Source organism: Temnothorax curvispinosus, unplaced genomic scaffold (genome assembly GCF_003070985.1).
Source record: "Temnothorax curvispinosus isolate PA1 unplaced genomic scaffold, ASM307098v1 QBEX01001170.1, whole genome shotgun sequence".
Taxonomy (NCBI): domain Eukaryota; kingdom Metazoa; phylum Arthropoda; class Insecta; order Hymenoptera; family Formicidae; genus Temnothorax; species Temnothorax curvispinosus.
Window position 1 is genome coordinate 509,132 of NW_020210950.1, and position 25,927 is coordinate 535,058.

Below are 25,927 nucleotides of genomic sequence, written 5' to 3' on the forward strand. Positions count from 1 at the left end.
GATAACATGCATACTTTGAAAAAGTATTTCAACGTAAAGAACCAACTTATGTATATAAAATTGCTTTTCTGGTCAAAGTTTTCAGTTTTTTTTAATAAATGTTTACGAATTACTGTTTGGTACTGTTATGGTCTCAACAACAATTGTAAGCTGTCGTGTTTGCTTTAAAGTTTTTATATTCTTTGTGCTTTACAACTCTGATGTTATTTTTCGTATTATTCTGCCGGTCGACCTGTTCTACTATGCTGTTTTACCCTGTTTTATTATAAAAATGGAATATTTCACAAATACTGCGTATCTCTCCAGAAGTTATACATGACGTACCGTAATGCATAGTTTGTGCCATAGCTTTGTAATCCCAAAATAAAAAAGTAAAAATTCACTGCCTGCTTTGATAATTTTCGCATTTGAGAGGAATGGTGGGAAGTCGAGAAAAATCAATAAAATTAAGAATAGTGTTCGTTTTTATTTGTTAGGTCAGGAATGCGCATAAAAGTCGATATAACTAATATATATGAATATGAACACATATATGACATATGAACCATGAAACTTAACGTTGCTACGCTAACAATAAGTAAAACATCGCATGATAGAAAAGATATGAAAACGACGATTCCAGACATATTGAAATATCAATGTCATTAGAAAAAAAAAATGAACCACGAAATTGATTTCGTCGCGAGTCATCGTGTATAAAAATAAGAATTGTACACAAGCCTTTTGTAGAAAACAGCTCAAATTTTCTTTGTCAACAAAATTTTACGAACAATTGCATTTCGACGTATATATGTATAGTTTTCACGTCACAATTAATTTTTCGTATGCGCACATGTATATTCTGAAAAATTATAATGGGATAATGTCTGCGTGGATTTTCCGCCGCGCTTAATTGCGGAAAATTTATGTACGTGGATGTTAACGGTTAAGACAACGACACGATTTTTGATTAATTTTTTCACGACCTTACAACATTATGGCACTAATCGCGGCTCGCCGAGTACAGACGATGTCGGATTAAAAAATAATAATAAAGCGCGTTCGCGCCCAAACGAGCCACGTTACCTGTCACGTTTTTATCTACAAATTTTCAATATTGATTCGAATGCATTATCTACTAGAGCTGTGTGCGAAATAGTACTTGATTCCGAATTCGATACGTGAAGTCGGTCCACAATCGTTACACGTCGAAACAATGGATTTCAAAATTGGCTGTACCGTTGCATCAAGACGACGACGATTTCGAATGTAAAGTCTGAACGAACAATATTGCGCATTGAATACACTCTCCGACTTCGATATTGATTTGCCGACATTACGAAACCGAATAATAACACCTATTTCGGAGCTGCGATTGAACTTGAACCGATTTCACGTTTCGCCAAGGCGAATACTGTCTCGCGTAGCTTTATTATCTACCACGATCGACATATTCAATGTTACATGCGGTGACGTGTTTCTTTCTCTTTACATTACGGGAATATCATGACCTTCGTACATGCTACTATTTACAAATGTGCTATCTAGAGACTGACAACGGGCAATCACCGAGAGAATAAGTAATAATACATCTCGTATATTCATCGTTGAATTTGGGGCGGACAAAAATATTGATCGAGTCGAATCGCTTTAAGAAATGTGTATAGTTTTCGCATTATAATTTTGCATCTGCTAACAAATGATGTATTCTTCCGCATGATAGCATTTAATTAATTTCCTTTCATCCATTCATTACGAATTAGCAGCTATTTAGTTTCAGCAATTTCTCGATTATCATTTTACAATTTACGCACATCGAGGGTATAACATCGACGATATACTCGAGAAACATTTATTTATCACATATTTCGCCACGGATATATCTCGACGTCGAGCGTGCGTTATTCTCTCGCGCCCTTTTTGCTGCTTACATAAATCTAATGTTTGGTACTTATATTCGGGTCTACACTGGCCGCTTCAATCGGGAGTTCGTCGTCGACGTACACACACCTCACATACGTCGTACAGCAGCACCAATCGTTACAGGCAGCACCAATCGTTAACAAACCTAACAATGCAATTAAGAACTTCTTACAGCCCAGACTTCGCTGTTCTGCCCCGTTTTTGATTGATGTCAAAAACGTGTATAAATTAACAGGAATATATCGAGTTGCGTATTTACGAAAAGGAATCTGATTAAGTTCATATAATATAACATAACATAAATAATAAATTTTTAACTTAATACTTATAATGTCAGATTGTACAAATGCCTTTTCGCACGCAACTAATTGAAGTCGCGATTTAATTGATTTAAGTAACTTTCGCTGAAGCACATCAATCGGTATGAAAATTAATAATCGCTAAGATATAATATCTCTGTCTAAAACAGAGTAAACATAACTTGGATACTGTAAAAGAAGAAACGGTTATCCACGATATTCCAGATATGCACATCTTCTCGGTGTCAATTGGTATGGTCGACTTCGACTAATCGTTTAATTAGTTATTTACCTAAATATCTAGTTATACTGCTTGTGCGCACTGTGAATAATTTATAATGTAGGAACCGTTCGAGATCGGTGGTTAAACTCTCCTCGAGGTGACTAAATTGTGATTTTACGTGTTTACATTTCGTGCGTTTCAAATATATATTTTGCGCTCCGCTTTCATGTTTTTTTTTTCGGTGCTTCTGTCTTTTCTCTGGACTAAATTCGTCCAAGCTTGAGCTACGTTTGAGCTAGACTAGTGTTCAAACCGGAAGTCGTTGTTTTCGAATTGACACTAGCCACGGAGTGAACATGATTATACGTCGTGCGACGATACGTGCTGTGTCCCGCACGGGCAATTGATTCAATTCAAAATCAATTCAGTTGAAAAGAAAAACTATAATAGGAATTACTTCAAACAGGTACTTGCTGTATATAATACTATTAGTATAAATTATATTCGAAAATACTTCACTGAGCTTCTTCTTGACTAGATTCTGCGAACTTCGACAAAACGACTTATTGAATAACAAAATTCGTGTGCACTCAAGGATAAGACTTTTAAATATTTTATAAACTCACGCGCGCTTATTACGTGAGCGATATTATTCGTACGCTCAATAAATACTACGTAGCTCAAAAATAAATGCGCTTTGATTCGCAAAATATACAAATACATGCATTCTTTCAATTCAAAAATATAAATGCAAGTTATTAAATATACAAGGATTCACATACTAATTAACATTCTAATTACATTCAAGAACTCTATAAATTCTATTACAAATCCTGCATTCTGTCGATTTCACAAGTGGAAATACACAAATGTATGAGTTATTTACAGGAAATTATTATTGTATATAATTATTGTCGGAAAAGTAAAGTTTACTACAATTTTTACACGTGACCTAATCTGAATGCACATGAATTTTTTTCACTTACAACGTACAACGATAAGAGATCCCCTCGCAGAATTCGCAAGAAGGAACAATAATATTAAATACTGAACAGTAATCCTCACTCTACAAAAGGTAGCGGGCTTTCTCTTCCTCCTCGATGAAAGCTCGCAAATTGCTTTACAAAACAATACGCGGTTTACACTCGATTTTAGACGCCACTATTCTTTTAAGTTACACGCAAATCTCGCAATTGCTAATTTTCTCTCTTTTATTAGATTTTAGTTATTTATCTAGCGGTTTAGATCTTTCTCCACCGAGTGTCCTTCCAGCTACAGCTCTTGTGATAAATTTGCAAAACTTTGACTCGCGTTTTAGCAATGTTTATCGCATTTTTATTTATCATTGTAATTAGTTATCAACTTAATTACTGACATAGATAAGCTTAATTTAAAATTTTTGTCAAGATAAAATCGATTGAGAAATGAGATTTTATTGGGTTGATTCATAAATGTGCTTTTTGTTTTATTCAACAAACTGAATGCTTATATTTAAAAACCGTTATAACAGTATAAATACTGATTTGTAAATGATACAAATTATTCGCAGCAGATAAAATAATTAAATACCGTAAATAATACTGGTTTCTCGGAAGAAATAATTCAGTAATTATGTGTAGCGGATCTCATTTTTTTTTATGAATCAACTCAATACTATTTACATAATCAAAGTCTAAATTGTTAGAAATGCTCAATTTTCAATGCTAATTAACATCGTAATTTTCGATGTTAACGTTTTCTTTTCTTAAAACCACTATCTTTCGTAATTGGTCCTCTAGTACATGTAGTTGGAAGATTATCCGGTGATTCGGGGTCATCCCATATACCAACACATATACCAACCCATATATTCTCATCGCACATTTAATAGCAAACGTAATCCTAATTCTCCATCTAAAGTGTCTGCGATCGTGCGTATCTTTCTAAATTGCACAGATAAAGCTTAGGATCATAAGCAATACAATTCAGTACTAAATGCACAGCGAGAATCGAGTCTTCTGGACTAACGCATATCACACTTTGTCTTCGTGATACGTATTGTATTATTTTACGGCGCCCTCCATACGTCTACTCAAATTTTTGTGAACATCGCAAAATTTTGTCCCCAAACGAATTCCGTCGTAGATAAGTAAAATGACCTCTCAGGGGTCCGTCGTGGCTATTCTCATAAAATCACCTCTCGCCTGCCTCAATTCTTTGTTTATCATCCGAAAAAGGTGTATAGAAATGTTATTTTGGAAGATTTGACAATTAGGCACACAGATTGCCCTCCTTGAAAAAAATTCGCGCGCAATCCTTCTCGCAAACGAGCATTCTCATTTAGACCTTGAGACATTTCTTTGCCTTGCCGTTTATCCGCGTCCGCATCTCGATCGCCGAGTAAAAGCCACTTCGCTTGCGCAACACCGCGAAGCTTCGTATCGTCAAGTCGTTGCTTTTCGATTACCCCTAAAAGCAGCCGAATGATGAAAAGTCGCGTGACACTTTCGACGAGGGTCTTATTGATACCTTCTTCAGAGTGGCTCGAGTGCCCGCGAAACGAGGTCGTGCGAGGTCACGCGTCTTTTCGCGCCTCGTCAGGACCTCGTTTCGAAACTTTGCGATCGATCCAACGTCTTCGGGCGATCGTGATCCGCCTCGAGCAACCCGCTTATTGTTAGATGCGAAAGCACAATAAACGTTCTCTGAACCTTCCGGCCGCCTCTTAGACTCAGGCAATGTTCTGTTTTGGAAGAATCGGAATCGTTTGTAGAAATTGAGCAACGTGTCGTGGGCGGACGCACGCACGTACGCACGGAACTCCCCGTGGCCGCCGGAAGAGCCCTCTAAACGTATTCCCGGGGCGATTTCGTCTCCTCAGGTGTTCGGTGAACGCACGACGTCGTTTTCCCGCCACGAGCTGGTCGTGCACACGCCGTCCCCTCGCCACCACTCGTTCACGTCCTTGTAATATTTCGGCGGACGGTCGTCGTGCAGCATAGCGCATACTCGACACCAAAAATACGTATTGATGAACTCGCCGGTGCCCTTCCAACGAAAGTATGAGTTGTACAGGTCGTCGTCGCGATCCAGCCGATGCAGATATTCGGCGAGCTCCTTCGGCGACTCGAACTCGTCCACGTGGATGTAGGAACGGTATGGCGCGCTACGCGCGTAATCCGTCGGATGGGCGCCCATCACGATGGGCAGAACATTGTGCCTGCACGCCCGGAAGGAAAACAGGTTCGTGATGATGATAATAATAAGAAGTGGTAATTATAGTCGCGAGAGGAGGAAAGCGATTGTGTCACGAAAGGGTCCATATCATGTCGCATGTTTCACGCTTGGGAGTTAACGCGGGCGCATCCAGTTCGGGAGCTTAATTAATAGCCGCGCGAGCAGCACGCGTTTCTGTCCATTACGCGAGTGGAGAAGATTAGGTAACGCGAGTTGGCACGCGACCGCCTTATTCGAGATACCGCACAAGTTGGCAAAGGTTGCCGACCTCTGGGTAAAATGATCGAGCGTATTAAGTCGGTCGACTTACATTCGCTGCTCGTATCTGAAATACCGCGACTCTCTGTATGGATTGTGTGCACCAACGTGAGAGCGAGAGTGAGAGGAAGACGGGGAGAGAAAGAGAGGGAAAGAGAGAGAGAGAGAGAGAGAGCAATGAATAGTATAAATACCATCACAGTATCACACATACCCAAGTCCGTTAACGAAGAACTTCTCCGTGATATAGTCTTTGCAGTTGGAGTTCTCGAACGCGAGATAGAACTTGTAGTCCTCGTCGAGCATGTCAAAGCACGTTTGCGACTGCGACCGCGGGCAGCGTAGGCTGCCGCACGCACCGTAAATGTCCACTTGGATGTATTTCGAGAGTTCCCTGGCATAATGCATGCGCTGATTTCGGGGATGGCAGTTGGAAACGAACCAGGCGACCTGATTAAACAGCGATGCAGAAGAAGGCGAATGTCATATGTGATAGTTTACTCTATGCTCAACAACAGCGAAAATAACGTACTTGAGAACAACGCTCTCGAAAAGTATAAGTATTTATAAAACTGTAACATATACATGGCAGAAAAAACTTTTGATAAGAAATTTTATTCTTATACTTTCCATTTTTATGTACTTCATTTTATTTTGATTTAATTTCGACTTGAGAATAATGTTTCTATTTCTTGCGGAAAATTAATTACAATAATAAATCATGATTAAAGAATAGATAAGTTTATTTTATTATCCAGTAAATATTATTTTTGTATATGTTTTTTAGATATTAATTAAAATTTAAAGTTGTATTTAACTTTATATAAAATTTATACTATTTAAAGTTAAAAAAATTTAATGTGGTATTGGTATAATGAATTAAAGCCATTACTGGTAAATAACTTCGTTTAAGCTTACAACTAAATAATAAACCATATTAAGTAAGTCATTAGCATTATGATAACAATAAAAAAAATGTGCCAATATACGGTGTAGTTGGATTTTTTGTGTCTTATAATATTTTTCGCATGAATTTAATAAGTAAAAACCGTATTTTATTAAAAAGTACTAAATAAATAAAAGCTATTTCTATATTTCAAAAATATAATTATCTATTATTTTATTATTTTGACCACAGAAATAAATATAGTAAAGATTTGTTATTTACTAGTACACTTATTTTATAAAGAATACAAATATATATCAGAAATTATTTTGATTTGCAGACAATTAAAATATTTACTAAAGCCTTAAGATCAATTTAATCGTCTTACCTTTTTCGTTTTGTTTGCCGCATAATTAAACGTTTGTGAGATCTGTGTGACACTGGAATCATAATATTGCCACCTCTCGTAAGGTGCCACTATATCACTGTCACGCCGATACGTGGCGGTCCAATTGATAAGGGCGTTCTTTACACTCTGCGTGTGATAAGGACATTCTAAAAAATACAGCATCCACACCTGCCGAAAATTGTAATATAATTCTTATCAGGAAAGCAATAAATCCTCTCTTATGTATGCGTAATATGAGCGAAGTTACGATGGGTCAGTCGCAGAAATTAACGTTACTTATCGTTGCATTTGATTTACCTGATTGTAAGATCTTCGTCCCACGTGCGTGATGTAATCCTTAAATAGAATGAGATCGGCGTTGTCCGGATTGTCGCGGACAATCGTGCAAGTGTTCACCGGGCAGCGTTGTTGGAAGAAAATGTCAGGACCGACTTTGGCCTCGGCCATCCCGTGAGGAATCATTATCTTCTTTAATGGATGCTCACCACCTGTTCTGTTGTAATCGGGTGGCACGAACATTAGCTGCAAAATTAGTCACAATATTAGTATATGTCTACGCACTATTGGTTAAGCGAATGCTATCGATTAAATTACAAAACGATCTAGCTTTTGCTAATAAAATGTATTTTGTTATCTACATATAACGTTAAATAGTCAACGAGTATTGAAATCAATCTTGTAATTATATTTTTAATTCTTAAAATTCCAGTATAAATTTTGTAATAAATTTTATTCGACATCACTACAAAAACTAAAATCTACGAAATTCCTATATTCGTTTGTAAATGTATGATGTAAATGCTTTGAGTTTATTTTTTATAAAGAGTTAAAGTTCTTTTTTTTACATTGTTGTGTCCATTATAAGAGTGGTGAAAACGTGAAAATTCGAGTTTTCCCAATATTTTGCTGAGAAATAAAGAATTTAACAATGTAATTCAATAATATAATAACAAATCGTGATTCAATAAAATAAAATAAAATAAAAAAATAATTTAACACAATAACATTTTCCCTGGCGTTTTTAATTCTCTTCGATATTTTTGTTAAGGAAAATTAAGTTTAAATCGATCAATCTATTAAATCTTTAAGTATGTAATTCCGCACACACAAATTCTTGTGCAATTGAATTACCTGATTGGTCACTCGATCATCGTAAGCATCTTCCTCCGGCCACAATTGAGCCAATCTTCTGCCAGTATTGCGAGTTCTTATCGCTGGATAAGGTCTTCTGGTTCCTCCTTTCATGTACCAAGGTCTTCGCGTTGCATCCAAGTCTATCGAGTTTTCGCTCAAGCTCGCGGTTCCATTTATATTCAATCCCTTCAAATGAAAAAGACTTACATAAATAAACAAAAAAATAATCTTTATATAATATTGTCATTCTCTGCTGCAACTAAAAAGACAATACTGCGATCTATTGTTCTTAAACTAGAAATTTATTAATAATGTCGCATTCAACAAATTTTATAATAGATGTATTGATAGTATTGATGACATTTGCGATAATAAATCGATCTACATACATTATTTTTCTGCTATTTATAATACTTAAATAATCATAATAATTCATTAATTTAAGTTTTCCTTAATACATGTCACTTTTTAAATTAGTTCTATCAGCAAATATAAAAATTCATGCAATTAATTAAGTAACAACTTTTAAAATTTCTAAGCATAATATTATGCATGGACGAACACAAAAGCTTTTTTCTCTAACATTTTTACTTATAGATAATATATGATACAAAGAATGACAAGAAAATGTTGAAACAAAACTTTCTCGTCTCACATATGGATAATTAGAAAAAAATAAGTCAATATATATACTGCTACAGGCAATGACTATCAAGGCTGAACTATTAAGCCAATCTAACGCATACCACGATATAAGAATTTCCATTTCATGATCTGAAGCATTAATTATCTGTACAGTTTTCCTATCAAGTATTTAACAAAATAAACATTAAACAAGCTACGATGATATTTTTAATAATCTTCGAATCAAATTTTACCATATTTATATCTAATAATTACGTCTGAAGTATAAATAGACATTTAAAACGATGTTTCTTTCACTTACAATTTATTTGCAATCGCTGAATCTCATAAAAATTATTATTCACATTTTGTGTTCGAAACATTATAATCTTCTTCATTGTACATTTGGCCATAAATTACACGATGTATTCGCACTATGCTAAGCTCAGTCGAAAAAGAGGAAGCCACTAAGTTCGAAAAGCAATCATACGCACCGTACTCTTTTAAAGCGCAGGAACAAGCAAGACGACACACGGAAAAAGTAACGATATCAAACAGGATTTCGTGGGAATAATCGCGATAATAATATGTTTATTATATGTACATCTATGTATTATAATATGTACATCTAATGTATTATACATATACTTTCATCATTGGAATTTCTGGAATTAACACGTATCTAAGAATGCGAAAGACTTGCAAGGTTTCGTTGTATTTTTGGAATGTTTTTCCGTGTACATGTCGTTTTGGGATTAATCGACGCTACAATTGACCGTACCTCGGACGAGAGTCTTTTCCTCACTCGCTCCCGAGTGCGTAATACTCGCATCGTCGGCTTCTTCGATTTCAAAGGCCAATCGGGTTTCATCTGCGAGTGAAATTCGTTTTTATTCCTTTAGCCGTGATTCATTTTCCTGCCATTATCGCTTACATTTCGCACACTTCCTTCTCTCTCTCTCTCTCTCTTCCTCTCCCTTTCTTCCATTTTATCAAAAAATGCGGTAGCAATATATTTAGCATAGCAACAACCGCAGTAGATTATAATAATCTTAAAAAAAACTCTATTAGCGCTTATATGATTACAAATATTACATATATTATAAGCGAGAAATATACACTGAGCTAGTGCATCTTTATCAAGTTTTCCGATATGTCAAACGCGATTAGATAGATAAGACCACGATCAATAAAACTATTGCATCCGTACATATCAAGGTGACTCACTCTTGTGCCGTTTTCTTCCAAAACAATATCGATTTGCAATTACAATCGGTACTGCAGAAATAACTATAACTATGAATAAATGAACTATGAACTATACAGCGGGGTATTTCATATCCCTCGCAGGAAAAAAACTGTAGCAAAAATTGTAATAAAAACTTTTATGAAATACATCGACGTAATGAGAACAAATTATTATCTATATTATATTTTTATAAAGTCAAAATATTTTTGTTTTAAAATGTTATGTACGTTTCATATTTTTCGAAAAGGACTATTACTGTAATTATAATTCGAAAATTCTCAAGTACGATTTAAGACAGAGATTAAATTCCATTAAAATGAGAAAGCGATCAGTAAAATCTGAACACAGTTGCCTTTAGCATACTGTATATTTTACTATAATGAAACACTTCCTTCTCTTTTTCTTTCTCTTTCTCTCTCTTTCTCCCATTTTATCAAAAGATGCGGTAGCAATATATTTAGCGTAGCAACCGCAGTAGATTACAATAAGCTTAAAAAAACTCTATGCTTATATAATTTTATTATAATAAAAATTACAATATCAGCATAGTAATTTTTAGGCAAATTTAACTGACTATATAAATGTTGTAATATATTTCAAATTCTTACATACGTCCATAACAGTTTAAAACATTTACAAATTAAAATTACAATTAGTAATGCACAAGAGTTTTGTTTTAAAAAAGTATCATTCAATTGTCTTTGAAATAAACAAAAACTGGTAATAAATGTTCATTATTACAATTTTTATTAATGTGATTAATAAAAATGTAATTAATATTGCAATATCGTTATTTTGTATTCTAGATTTATAAAGTAGATTGTTGTAAACAGAAATACTTTGTACATAATTTACTACAGTATTTTCCCCATGTATGATCAGATGACTTTCCTGTCGACTAATCTAATTGTAAGACAATTAATAATTTTGCATGTACCTTTGGCCCGTCGCCGGTAACTCGAACGGACTGCGGCTGGCCAGGATGTGGCCGCATACTGTGCCATTTCTCGTCCTGCAGAAGATTCAGCACGATGAGCAACGTGCCCGTCAGACATAGCACGTAGAAAAAGTATCTCTTCAGGGAGAAACGCGGCAAACCCATACCGCCCGGTTCCCTAAGTCGGGCGAGACCCTTATCTAGCCTGCATACGCCACTTCGCTCCACGGCACATTCGGCTACGCTGCAATAACGAAAGTCAATAAAAAATGAATGGGATATCGATCAATCCTTGCAAACAATCTAAAAAAAATGCACGAGATAATACAAACTGAATAATGCAAATGATAATATATGTTGACAGTGACATTAATCCATTATAAGTCCAGAAGGTCCCTACACGCTTTTCTGTTTTAAATCCTTTTAACTCGGCTTTTAATCGAAATATTTAGACCGCAATTAGTATTTAGCGGTAAAAAGAGTTGCTCTTTCCAAAAATTTAATCGGCGATGAAATGGAATATCTGAAAGAAGAAATATAAAACGGTTGAAAGCATGGAGGTAAAGAAGTAAGTGACTTTTTTACTGACAAATATACATATAAAATTCACATATAACTAATAAATAATTTCGTCTACCTTCTTGAGTAGAATAAATTGATATTAGTAGTTATCGATGTAATTGTATATCGATATAATATCTTTTATAAATAATTTTATCCTCTCTTTGAGAATTTTTGTAGATTTTATATATCACACAAATATATTAATTATATCAATTTATTCTACTAAAAAGATAGACAAAATCATTTATTATAGTTAAATATTTGTGAATAAAAAGGTCACTTACTTTTATCTCTTGCACTTTTAACTTTTATATCGTTTTTTTTTTCAGATATCTTACTTCATCGTCGATTAAATTAGAAAGAGCAATTCTTTTGATCCCTAAATATCATTTGCAGTTAAAAAATGTTGATTAGAACTCGAGTTATACAAAGATTTAAAACAAAAAAGCAATAGAGACCTTAATAGAACTCAATGAATTAAGAAATCTCTCAAGTTAATAATTGAGAGATTTCTTAATGTCCTCTTAATTGTCCCTCGTGTTCGAGCTCGTGTTAATATCCTTTTCTTTTTTCAAAAATACTCGAAAGCTCTCTTGTACGTAATAAAGAACAACATCGATTAAACGTGATAAAAAATATAGGTCATTTAAAGATGTAATTGCATTTTGCATGCGAGCATATAAATCTACAATAAAATATACATATGTAATAAAATGTAGAATAATAGTACAGGAAAATTCAGCATTTTATTTTATAATTTGTTGTACGTATACTCGTTTTCCGGAATATGATACGTTCCATTTCCGTGTACGAACCGCATATATAAAAGATAAATAGTACAGATTCTAAATTACTTCCTTATCTTATGTGATAATTTTGTTTATACATGGCACACGATTTAACTTAAAAAATAATTAATTTAAGCAGAGCACCCCAAAAAATGTAATGCAATTCTTTTTACAGATATTATAATAAGGTGAAAATTTCACCCAAAAAATTTATTGTGATATGTGGTGTGAGAGTGATTATGTAAGAAAAGTTTATTATAATTCAAAAAATTACGATTAACAATTATGATCATAGATATTGCCTGATGATAATTATTATCGAACAAATCAGAGTAAAAAAAGATAAATTTTGAATTGATATAATTGAATCAATAATTCTGTATAATAACAATATAAATTGTTCTTATATATGGTTCACAAGTCTATATAATTTTTGTAGTTAAACTAGTGATGTATACTATCCGTATTTAAAACGAAATAGGTATATGTTTGTAACAAAAGCTAGAAGAGAAGTTCTACCGCAATCCAGAGTGGAGTAATAAAAAATAAATAAACCTCATACATATATACAACACGCGCACAGATACGTTTGCACGCACGATATGTTATCCAAGAACACTGGCAAAATTCGATAAGATTGTCTAACCTTGTTAATTTCCGCAACACTAATACTGTTTTGCAATTACGTAATGTAATCGTCGCTTTCAAGGGCCTTTATCACTGCACGGGATGATTCATTACTGTTGCCATTCTCGCGTAAGCTTTCTAAGCACTTGGCGCTGATCCTCGTTAAAATTAAGGGATGAAACATTACAACTTCCTGAAGATCAAACGCCTCGAATGTCGAAATACGATCGTCGGCTATTCGCGATGTTACGCGAAAAAGAGATTTCCCGTCCTAAATTAACGTAAATTGATGTTTTTCGCCGTAGAAGATATACCGATTTGATAAATTTAATTGGACGCTTCCGAAGGACGGAAAAGCACGTAGCCGTGAATTTCACACGAGGCGTTGTTGCGATAACTCACTCATCTCTTCATTCGTTAATTCCGAAGAGCATCGCGGCCGGCTTGAAACTCGATGTCTGTGAATTTCACACGACGTACAACGTGTTCTCGCGATTTATCGATAACTCGCTCACCCCTTCATTCGTTAGTTTCCGAAGAGCTCCGGCTTGAAACGCGATGTCATTAAATTAATTTCATCGCGAGATAGCGTCCGCTATCTCGCTACATCGTCGCACGCCCCCGTACTAATCGATACGACAAGGAAGCATTGATTCGTGTATATACGAATAAACACGATACCAGCATACATTCGTCCAATATTTATGCGCTGGTAATCTGCTATTATAATTTCCCGTCATCAGCATACGCCGTCGTACAAGGCACGGCATATCCGTGTCGTTAAATTATATCAGATACTTATACGACCCAGTTGGTTCAGTTAACTATTCTCCCAAATATCATCTTCACCTTATAAGAAAAAGTAACGTGTACATTTCTTGTACTATGACATAATTACGGCGTATTACATTTGACATTTGACCCAGATAGAAATGCATGCATCTCATTTTACATTATAATATATAATCAAAAAGTATTCTCCTAAATATTCCTATTGGAAATAAAACAGTTGTTTCATTTTGTCACCTTTTTTTATATCTTTAGGCCGGAAACTTTTGAATTTTGATATGTATATGTAAACATGTTGAAAAAATATATCGAAGAGAAAATTAAGCACTCGCTATTATATTCAGGGCTTACAATTAGCCCATTCAAGATGATACTATCAAATCTAAAGTTTATCATGTATTATTATTAATCATTGCAAAACCACAACATATTTGTTTATTTCAAAATGACAATGCAAACGGCGAGAAAATAAAAAATGCTGATGTCAATATACACAATTTGAAACTCGTCCTTCTCGTCTGTGGTGCACATGTTGTGTGGAAGTATTTCCATTACATGCGATAACTTCAAAAAACATAGAACGCACACAACTAAATACACACTTATTGACTCACGTCTATAATCGTCGATTTGAAAAATTTTACAAAACGCTGACGCCATCTTACATCGCAAGTTGAAAGAGGATTTTTTCCCGACGATGACGAGACGTTTCTTAAATCTAAATCTGTCAAATCATATAGCAATATCTCCACATGTAGAACACATAGACGAAGACTACAAACACTTTTATCGTATAAATCGAATCCAAGCTATATCGATTGAGCCTATTCAGAACTTGATCGGTTCAGCCTTTATTGAGATTCGATAATCTAAAGGTCTCTATACTCGACGATTCGCGTACAGAGATACACGGTCTGTGTCTCACTGCGCATACACTAGGCACGAGGCACACTATCGTGATATAATATATGTACATCGTCAAATGGTAGTCATTAGAAGGAATAAATACAAGCAAATATTGTTGTGAACTTATCTGAATCTCATTACATGTCTGTATTCTGAGTAGGATACGAACCCGCACCTATGTCTATTCTTGTCCTCACGTTTTGAACAAATGACTACAAAATGAGGTCAGACTGAACATATTTTGCTACCCGGGTGAGTTACGACGTGACACGGTTGACCTCATGACCTTATTACGAGTACCTCTTATTTTGATTTACGAATAACTTCTCCCTTCTTTTTGTTAATTTCACGCTGGTCTCCCAGATCCCATGATACGGAAGACATGTGCGCTACTCTAATGAGCCAAAAACCCGAGTTTAAACCCGATCAAAAAATCGATTGCCACCTCTCGGAAAAAATAATGTCAACCCGAGAGTATCTTGTCACGAGCATCCCCTCTATATTTGAAATCGGTGAGATCATCAGATCATCTCAGTGGATTCTTATCATTATCCCACGATATTGGATAACTTCGATGTAAATTCGATGTAAAAAAAAAATACATACGCTTATGTGATTATAAGGACTGCCTAATACTGAAACAATTGTCGATTTTAACTTAACACAAAATTTAGCTAACAATAAGCTAGAAATGACAATTTTTCGACTATGCAGTTTTTACAATTACAAAAGTTGTTTTTTTCCAAATTAACATCTATAATACTCACTCTTTCGAGCGATAATTCTGCATGTGAATCCTTATTATTATGTATTTTATTTGCGTGTGTACATACGTGTGCATGTGTTCGTCTGTGATGCGTGCATTTATTATGCACGTTTCCATTTTCTTTCACATCATATATGCTCTTTATTCTGATGGACTTTATGACAACAGCCTTGTTGGTCACTGCAGTCTCCGCATTTTCGTGTATTCTATACTTTGTCCCTTCTGTCTATGTTTAATCTCTTGTTTTCTTTGTTGTGCATTGCAATAAATTTTTTATTTATTATTATTATTATTATTATAAACAATGTCCGTCGGTCTTTCCCTTTCCTGCGATCGGAAGAACTTTCTTCTATATGCGTCCGAATTCACGGAGGACAACGTCCGTTCGTGCTTCGCGAATGTTAAATGCCGCGGCAATTGTATATCGCGAGTAACCTGGAGTCCTGTTATCCACTCGCAAACACACACGATACGTGTCGAATACAAAGTGACACATCTAATTCGCACGCTCGTGCGAAAGAGACACGAAATGTTTTGGAATAACGAATAAAAAACGAAAAGCATTCCAATTCCCAGAACGACACTCTTTGAGGATTCACGACCGAGGCGCTTACAATCGCTCGACTGTTAAACGAATCATCCTGCCGGTTCGTGAAAAGGTGAACGACGGATTCACCGCGTTGCAACACGCTCTCGTGGTTCTACCTTTGAACCATAATAAAGTTCACGTTCACCAGACCAGCGAGCGTCTAAACCCGAAGTGAGATGAGCGAAGTTTTAGTTTACCGCTCTGCGGATGCAGCATATATATTGACGTTCACGTATCCAACGCATCTCTTCACAAATAAGGATCTGATAAAGAGCTTATCGCAGAGTGACTCAAACAAAAAAAAGCAATTTTTGTGCTCATAAACAATATCGAAAAATTTTATTTAAAAAGTTTTAAAATTTATTAGATATATAGAATTATTAGATATAATATTATTTATTAGATATAATAAAAGAAAAGATTTTTGATAATATCCGTATTACTATATTTTTCAGGGATTGAAAATAATATTTAAAAAAATAACGATTAAGCATTCTTCAAACAAATTGGTATAAATAGCGTATACCGACACTATAAGTAGTGTGTCGGTATACAAATAACTTTTCAATAATTATGTATTGATATTGCTACTGTTACACTAATATTATCAAATCAATCAAATTCGTATTATATTCTCGATATATATTTTATGAAAATTATATCTATAAACATGGTAAACTGAACTCACTGAAATTGTAGAAAAATATGAATTGTAGAAGAATATAAAATGATATGAACAACATGTAAAACAATGTACAATATATGTAATTTATAAGAGAAATATATAAATATAATATATCTAATTTTACGTGATTTTAAATTAAAATTCCGAATTTATATACGTTAATTCATTATTTTTTTTCCTTGCAATTTCTTTTGAAAAATATAAAGAATAAAAAATACAATAAAAATTCAATTGATTTTATAATATTGGCATTTTATGACGGTACAAATAACAGTAATACTGGTATTTGTTCAATGTGCGATATAATTAAAGATCTTTCATTTTACGATTACATGAAAATAAAGATATACATGCTATTGGTATGCAACTTCGAAATTATTCCCTACTATTCTCTAATAAATCTACAATAAACATTGTCTACTTTTTATTATTTTATATAAGACGCACATATCACATATCAACGAAGGAATCGTTGGATGTTCTCCGATTCTTGAGAGGATCTCAAATGCACGGGTGAATTGAAAGCGTAAATAATACAGACTTTTACACTCTTCTTCTTCGCCGTATTTTACTGCTTAAGGCTACGTTTCCATCGACGTAATATACTCACGTAGCTTTTAAATATTAAAATCGCGCTCTAGTCCGTCAGAGTCGATTGATATACGTAATCGACAAACACACATTTTGACGATTCTCACGTACAGTTCACACATTACAGAAGTAATAGAGTTCACGCACCGAATTCTTCCTTTTTCTCTCTTTTGGGATTCACCTATAAATCACTTGTTCATGTGGCAATTTTCCACGAACAGTAAAAATTCTATTAAGTAATCAAACGTTGACCCTTCTTCGCGAAGATAAGATCTTTCCCCAATTGGTGTGAACCTTCAACTTCGAGTTAACAAAGAACGGCACATGGATTACTCAATGAAGTGGAATGCCATTTTTTACATAAACATGAAACATCCCGCATCCGGGTTCTTCCGGTTTCGCGTTCACTTATGCGCGCGCGCGCGCGCCGACGGTTGTCGCAAACCTGTTCACAGGCGGACCGTTCGAGTATCACTGTCCATTAGCGAGCTGCCGAGCGTGTTGCAACGCTATCTTATCGCTCGCCTTTGTAAGTAATAGATTCACCCACATATCGAAAATATGGACTACTTCTAATACATTACTGTGCGCTCACATTTCCAGAATAGAGAACCGCACCTTTCACTCGCGACCACAAAACTGAAAACTGACGAACTTAGGTATACCATCCAATATTACTGATGCTACTTTGACTATCTTATCGTCGCCTGCTAAATAGTAACATTTTGCGTGTCCCTGTTTCTTTTATGGTCTCCTCAAGGTTGACACAGCCAATATCGCAACTTTGCGCAATGTACGTAAGCATAAATCTTCAGACGTTGCGCATTTGTCAATAAAATTAACGTTTTACTAATTTTCACATTTGACATGATATTTTTCAGATTCTTTACCGTTGCAATGTCTCTATCTTGGACATTGTATTAATATCGCATTGCATAATAATGATAATAATTCTAATAATAACTTTATTCCAAACGTAAAATTGCCAACGTTTGACATTTTAAAAGATTAAACAAGAGTAAAAAAATACGTGCAAAAAAGAAGAAGCAATACTGTTGCTATATCTGACCACGTAATAAAGCAATATACAAGAAATTTAAAGAAAATAACAAAATATAAAAATAATAGAAGCATATTTAATATAATTTATAAAGGAAACAGGCTAAATTATTAACAATAAGAATAAGTATTAACAATAAGATATAATGAATCGAACGGCAGCTGATCAAAATAAAAAAAGTAGAGGAAGATCTAACATTTGGAGGCAATAAATTAGAATTTTTGACTGCAGTATAGAAAAAAGAAAAATTTTATGGAATGATAGATGGCGCAGTAGATCTTAATAACACATGTCTGGAATAAAATTCAGAAATTAGGTGAAGAAGATAACAGATAAAATGAAGATAGAAAGGAGCATGAAGAACGCAAAATTTTATGTACAAAACGACAGAAATGTAGCATGGAACAAAGTGAAAAATTCAAGGGACAATAAACGAGAAAACTAAAATATCAATAACATAAAATAAAATATGATTTATTATCAATTAAACAAAATTGGTAGAACGTTTCAAACTTCACTGAGATCTTCTTCAGCCGATACAAAAGTAAATATGAAAGGGATTATGTCATAATTAATACGAGTAAAGATTACTAAATATACAAATTTAAAAAAATGCCGTATGAAAAACTAAAACTAAAACCGAGCTACAAATAGTCTATATACCAAGAGGTCATGTCTAACAATAAGTTGAAAGCATAAGTAAATAAATAAGAATATAAAATAAAAATAAAAGAATTGGTAAATTTTTAACTAACTGGAACGTTGGTAAAGAGAACGTGATCGCACTTGCAAATGCCATAGGAAAAACGGAGGCAAAAATTTTGAATGCGTTGGATTATAGTAATCATTGACTCAATACCGAAACATACACAACGTTTATAAATAAAGGAAAAATGAGAAGTTGAAAAGAGTTTTTATGGAAAAGAAGTATACATAATAAATGCATTGATGAGATAAAATGATCAGATAAACCGAGTATCGTTCCATGCACAATATGGAACACTATGTAATTGCCCATTCAAAATGTATGTACGTTATACCTAACATATCATATGTTTCAGTAAATAGATGGATGACAATCTTTGCAAATTTAATCGCGGTAATTGCATCAAACTCAAAATCTTAACGTGACTACAATAACAATAGCCCGTTAATCGAATCATGTGACAATTTGTTAATTCTCTATCTCGTATAATGTGGGTAAGTAGCCGTGCGATAAACTTGTAACCACACACACGACTTGAAAAAGTCGTCAAGATATTTTACTTAACAATTTTTCGAAATTTCTCGTCTCACTCGAGTCGATATGATCGAGATTAAACGACCGTTTTTTTGCTCTTCGTTTGCATTTAGCCCTCAATTTGCCCGAGTTATTTCCGTCAACGCAAAACTCGACGAAAGAATTTAATCGGCGCATGCAATATGAAATGCAATCAATCGAATCTATAGCGGATAGCGGATAGATGTACCTTACAATTTGGTTTTATAGGATTTACTGACTTACTACTTAAACAACGTCCATTCGATTGACTGCATATATTGTTGGCAAAGCGACAATAATGGCGTTAACCAAATTTACATCGATAACCATAATCATGTCTATGAATTTAATCGCCAGCTTAATCTCATGACAGAATATTGCATACAAATTTTTCCGTACTTATTCGCAGTGCAGTGACAAGCTAGAGCTCTGATAAGAGAAATTCATGAAATAAAATTTTTTTTCTTTCTCGACATCGCTGTACAGCTCAATATCGAACTTCGGCATATTCTCGATGGCAATAAGAATTTTTTCGACTTTAACATCTAATGAAACGTGAGCGCTTCAGCGCTCTCATTAATTCAGCTTGAAATAATATTGATTCGATATAATAAGAAATGAGCGTTATCAAGCGTTATTTCATGGATTTTCTGCGTCCAGTGTCACGATTACTTCTGCAAGGAAAACTCTGCAAAGGAATTGTATCAACAAATAGTGCGATTGATCGATACTTCACGTGTATTTAGTTCTTTAATTCTGTTACATAAACGACGTCGATTCCAGAATTCAATTTATTCGAATTGTGCCGAGATAAACGAATAAAGTTTCGGTAAATTCAATAAATAAATATTATGTATTTTTTTTTCTTTCCGTATGTCATTTAAAAATGTTCACTATATATAAAATTAAATTTACCGTAACCATTGCTGTGTAACTTTTATTAAACGAGCACCTTGTATTATAGAGTATACCTTTATATTATAGAATAATTTATGTGTTTATTGGAAACATATATTGTACCATTATAGAATGATATTTATAGATAATGATATCGTCATTTTACATTGTCATCCTTATATGTTTACATCCCGCTATATTTACATCAATTATTCGCATCATTGATTCTTCCTCTTCTAACAACATATACAATTTTCTATTGTCTCATGTAATATGACTGTCACGTTCCTGACTGACATCAATGAATAAGAGATAACGGTTCACGTATATGCATGTAGATATTAAGTGGTAAATATAACATCATGTTCGTAGAAGCATATCGTTCTCGTTTTGCGATGTAACACTCCTCTTTTGCAAATCTGCCCAGTCGCTATCTTCCACGGAACATTCTCGATCGCTTGTGAGCATATCTCACTGAACTCACAACATCGTTCCGAGACACGTCACTGTTTTTTTATCTCATTTGCGCCTTTCGCGATATCGGCATAACAGAAATAACTCACTTATATATATATTATATATATGTACTAACCCATCAACACGGTCTTCGTTACGCTTGTGCACGCACGCATACACGTGCGCGTAGGTCGAGGACATATCTAGCATCAGCGATGGGCGATTTATCTAAAAGTATCGTCGAAAGTGCCTTAAAATGCGAACGTGTCGCCGGTGCGGGTCGATAACGTTAACGGCCGTGAAATCGGTTCGATATACGCGTTCGCGTTTGGAATTTTACTATTTTATCAATTTATACTTCATCAAGTCTAGTCTGACGAAAACTAAAAAGCAACGCTGATAGTAATAAATCTAATCGATGCACGACTGAATCCTCGTAGAAATTGATAGAAAAAGATCTGTTAATATATTAATATAAACGAACTATATGGAAGTCTGTGAGATAACGATTTAAAAACGAGTAGTAAAAGAGGTAAAACTTGAAAATTCACTGAGAACGTCTACGTGAATTGGACGTGAAACGGGCATAAAATTTTATTCTGCAAAACCCTGTCAGAGTTAATTGTTATGGTACTACAAGAAGCAGGATACTGAGGAAGGAAAAAGGCAAGAACTCTGGAAAGAGAAAGAGATAATAAAGAAAAGAAGAGTAAGACAGGGATAGGAATAAGTTTAGTCTTAGAAGAATGAACGAAAGTGTGGGAGGTATAAATGTGGTAAGATAAAATTGTAAATCAAGTTCACTTCTTGGCAAAAAGCTGAAGTTAAATATATTATTATTATTAATTACGGTACTAATATGCACGGGGAAAACGAAAATTGAATCGTACAATAGGTAACTGTCTCAAAAATTATTAATAAAAGCATTTGCTGTAGATAAACTACATTACGTTTTCTTGAAGTTAACGGGAAAAGAAGTTAACAAACTGAAGCTTAAAAAAGAAGCGATAAGCAATAACCTGTTAGTCTGCAGAATAATCAGATAATCAAAATAAAATCAGATAAAGCAATAAGCGTTAGTCATGCACTTACTATACATGAAAAATTAGAATACGAAGTTATTACAAAAATTGCCCCTATATTGCTTATATCAGCTAATTCAGATAAAACTTAAAAAAAATCCATAATAAAAACATAAAGAAAAGAAACAACAAAGAAAATAAACTTATCAATAAAAAAAAGTAATATCAAGTAAAGACATAACTGTAATTTACGCGTCCATTACGATCGCGTGATTGTACATCGATTATATCATCAACTAGGTGACGATGCAGCGATCTCGGAAATTATTACGTGTTTACACAGCCAGATAACACGATCGGTGAACGCAGTCGTCGAGTTGTCGAATAATAATGCCAACGTGTGTGGGCGTTCACGCATCATCTCGTAATCGTCAATTGTGGATACGAGACGTCAGACGTCGTTCCGAAGAGACCCGCCGCAATAAAGAGAGGCACGGAACAAATAATTTCTCGCGCTCTCGTAACGCGTTCGTAAAAGAAAAAAGAAAATGAAGACAGGCGGAACCGACGGGTGTAACGTCGTTTGCAGCCGCTGATAAATTCTGCATTGTTAGACAAATATTGTCGTTGCTGTTCCGGCCGGTAGTTTAGTGACACGCTAAATTACATTTCGGGCCCGTCACGGCACGCGCGTGCATTGTCACTCGCATAGTCACTCCGACGAGAAACACGGGCATAATAAACGTGCCAGGTCCGGTACAAGCGCATAATAATTATCGGCACCGCGCCGCGTCGCGAACAAGCGCGGCTAGAACCTATATACGAATTATAAATTGATAACGCGACGAACAGGCGAGAAGGAAGAGCTCGTTGTTTCCTGTTCGTTCATTAAGTTCGCGCTCCTTTTTCCGTCTCCGCGGCCGAGTGTTGTATCGATATGGTAATTGACAGAAGCCAATAAATCCGAAACAATAACTCTCGTCGACTTCGAACTTGTCGTCATCCCGTATATATTATACATATAACGCATGCGGGTAATAAATCTGTGACACGCAACGCACGACGGTTGTCAGCGGACGGGTGCCGACACTGCTGACATACAATTATTTAAATCACCTCAGAACGCATGGTCTCGTCACGTTCATTAACGGCGACACGGAGAAGTCCATGGCATCAGGTCGCGGTATCGTAAATCTTGCGATTTAAATTCCGCCGGTCTTTCGTTATGCTATATCTCTTTCCGTGTATCATCCGGTGCATTATATCGCGCATTATACTGATTTATTATCCCTTATATATCGTGTTGTGTCTGGCGCGTAATCCGGTAAAGATGTCGCGCGTAAATTACTTAACAATGAACGCGTCCACCACTATTCTCTCATCCTTCGTGCGTAATACCGCAAGTGTTATTTCGGGTAGCGCGATTTTCATTCCGCCGAATAGCGGAACCGCGGAACTGTTCCGAACAATTCGACCGTGATCCAGGTCATTGTGGACATCCGTAATATAATTATCGCGATCGCGAGATAACCCAGATTGACGACCACATAGAATTCAGTTATATATTATTCCCGGGTCGTCACACACAAAGAGATTCGGCGCTCAGGTAAAGGAAGTTGACGCATTTTTTTTTTTTTAGCTTAGTGATTTGATTGATCTGCCGCGGCTTTAATGCCGACTCTTTAATTCTCGTTATCAAAGAGAGAAAAGTGTATATTTTTCGCGTTTTTTTTCCCCAATCGATAACACGCAATTCCTCGCACGACTGGCACATGAAATGGCAATGGATTGGCAAACTATACAAGTATTAAAAAATCGTTAAAAAAAAGATAAAAAGAGAAGAAAAAAATAATTCACATATTTAGACGATATCGGAGTAAAATAAAAAAAAGTTCCTACGGGAGAATTGATTTAATTCTATATCATTGAGCACGTTAACATTAAAACATCTGTAAGCATTTATTTTAAAAAAGTAATAAGGTTTAAATAATTTTATAAAATTGCAAGTACTTGCCGTCAATTCTGTTATCGTATTCTGTGTATTTTCCGGTATTTTCTTAATAATTAAAATATCGTTAAAATTGTTAAAATTCGAAATTTTTTGTCCATAGGTATTATTTGATCTATTTTGACCTATTGAAATTATTTTTAAGATATTACGGTAAAAGTTTACAATAACTTACACAGCTCGGATTACTTTGACCTTGACATATGTTGTCAAGGACATAATACTGAGTAACTTTTCCTTATAACTTAATCGGCGGTCGCTTTTTATTAAAAAGTTATTAACAAAAAAAAGTTTGGCGACCTCACCGATTTCAATGACCTTGATATATGTTGTCAAGGTCATGACCCCGAGTGACCTTCAGAAGGTTTTAGCCGTTGCTCGTTATTCGTTAAAAAGTTATTAACAAAAAAAGTTTGGAAAATACGTAGGTTAGATGACGCGCTTTACAAGTATTTAACTGTTTAAAGCGCGTCACTAATCTACATAGGTTAGATGACGCGCTTTAACAGTATTTAATTGTTTAAAGCGCGTCAACTAACCCATGCGTAAACTATTTCAGGGCTACCGTACCTCTCCCGAAAGCAGGGGGGTGGGTGTGGGTGAACCTCGGTTCGCGTGAAAAGTATATGCGTGAACTATTTCGAGGCTACCGCACCTCCCCCGAAAGCGGGGGGGTGTGGTTGAACCTCGGTTCGCGTGAAAAGTGTATGCGTGAACTATTTCGGAGCTACCGCACCTCCCCCGAAAGCAGGGGGGGTGTGGGTGAACCTCGGTTCGCGTGAAAAGTGTATGCGTAAACTATTTCGACATATATATTAGTCATTTATGCCTTCCAATACTCAAAATAGCTGCTATATTTTTCAAACTTTTTTTGTTTATAACTTTTTAATAAGCAGCGACCGCCGACTAAGTTATAAGGAAAAGTTACTCAGTATTATGTCCTTGACAACATATGTCAAGGTCAAAGTAATCCGAGCTGTGTAAGTTATTGTAAACTTTTACCGATATTACTATACTCTTCCGAATAAGACATGCATATTTACAATTAAATGAGTTTTGTTGTCTTCTACTTACATTTAGATTTAGCCGTTCGAAATGAATCGGTGATCGTACACGTGTTTGGGGATGCGCGGTTTATATCAAATCTAATGTATAATTGACGTTCTAGAAACCACAAACTATTCCCAGACTATACTCCGAAGAAGCGAATTAGGAGAGAAGGAGAGAAACCATGCCAAGCTACAGTGTATGAGCAGATTAGTATACCAACTCCGATGCCTATTGCCCAAATCTTACCGGTCGGGCCGTGCAAAAGCCACTGACCGGCAAATCGAGTCTTTTCGAATAATCAATCATGATTGATTAACATTTATATGGCTTACAATGATAACAATTCGACATTTGCCTAATTAACACAAAGAAATATCTATATAGGCTTTTTTACGCATAACCGCGTAGTGGTTAATTGAATACATAAATCTTCTTTTACGTAAAATAAAAAATAAATGACATGACGTACTCCCTAAATCTAAAATACATTTATTTGCTTACCAAGAAAAATAAAATGTATAAGGTAATGAATCACTTGATGATAAAAGAATCAATTAGAAAAGAGTCAAAAAGATATCATCATAAATATAGATTTGTTATTTTATATCCGATATTCTTGAATGTATATTTATTTAGAAATTGTATAGAGAGCAACTATAATATCGATTAAATGATTGTATAATAAGGTCGTTGGAGTCCAATTGAAATACCAAGCTATTTATCGCTATACG

General features: G+C 35.0%; 1 protein-coding gene across 6 annotated transcripts in view; it reads right to left on the minus strand.

The window, feature by feature from the left end:
• Nucleotides 1-446: 446 nt before the first annotated feature.
• Nucleotides 447-25,927, minus strand: part of LOC112460446 (glycoprotein 3-alpha-L-fucosyltransferase A) — a 28,925-nt gene continuing 3,444 nt past the window's right edge. The window contains exons 1-8 of one of the 6 annotated variants that reach the window (XM_025025135.1): nt 17,462-17,955; nt 11,138-11,381; nt 9,733-9,822; nt 8,325-8,513; nt 7,491-7,715; nt 7,173-7,361; nt 6,113-6,348; nt 447-5,623 (exon numbers count right to left, since the gene is read on the minus strand). In XM_025025135.1, coding sequence (XP_024880903.1) covers nt 5,281-5,623; nt 6,113-6,348; nt 7,173-7,361; nt 7,491-7,715; nt 8,325-8,513; nt 9,733-9,822; nt 11,138-11,302 — 1,437 coding nt within the window. In that variant the 5' untranslated portion in view covers nt 11,303-11,381; nt 17,462-17,955 and the 3' untranslated portion in view covers nt 447-5,280. Of the gene's footprint in view, nt 5,624-6,112; nt 6,349-7,172; nt 7,362-7,490; nt 7,716-8,324; nt 8,514-9,732; nt 9,823-11,137; nt 11,382-15,644; nt 15,905-17,298; nt 17,440-17,461; nt 17,956-25,927 lie in introns of those variants that run through there. The other 5 variants (XM_025025151.1, XM_025025109.1, XM_025025142.1 and 2 more) reach the window with 5 other exon arrangements.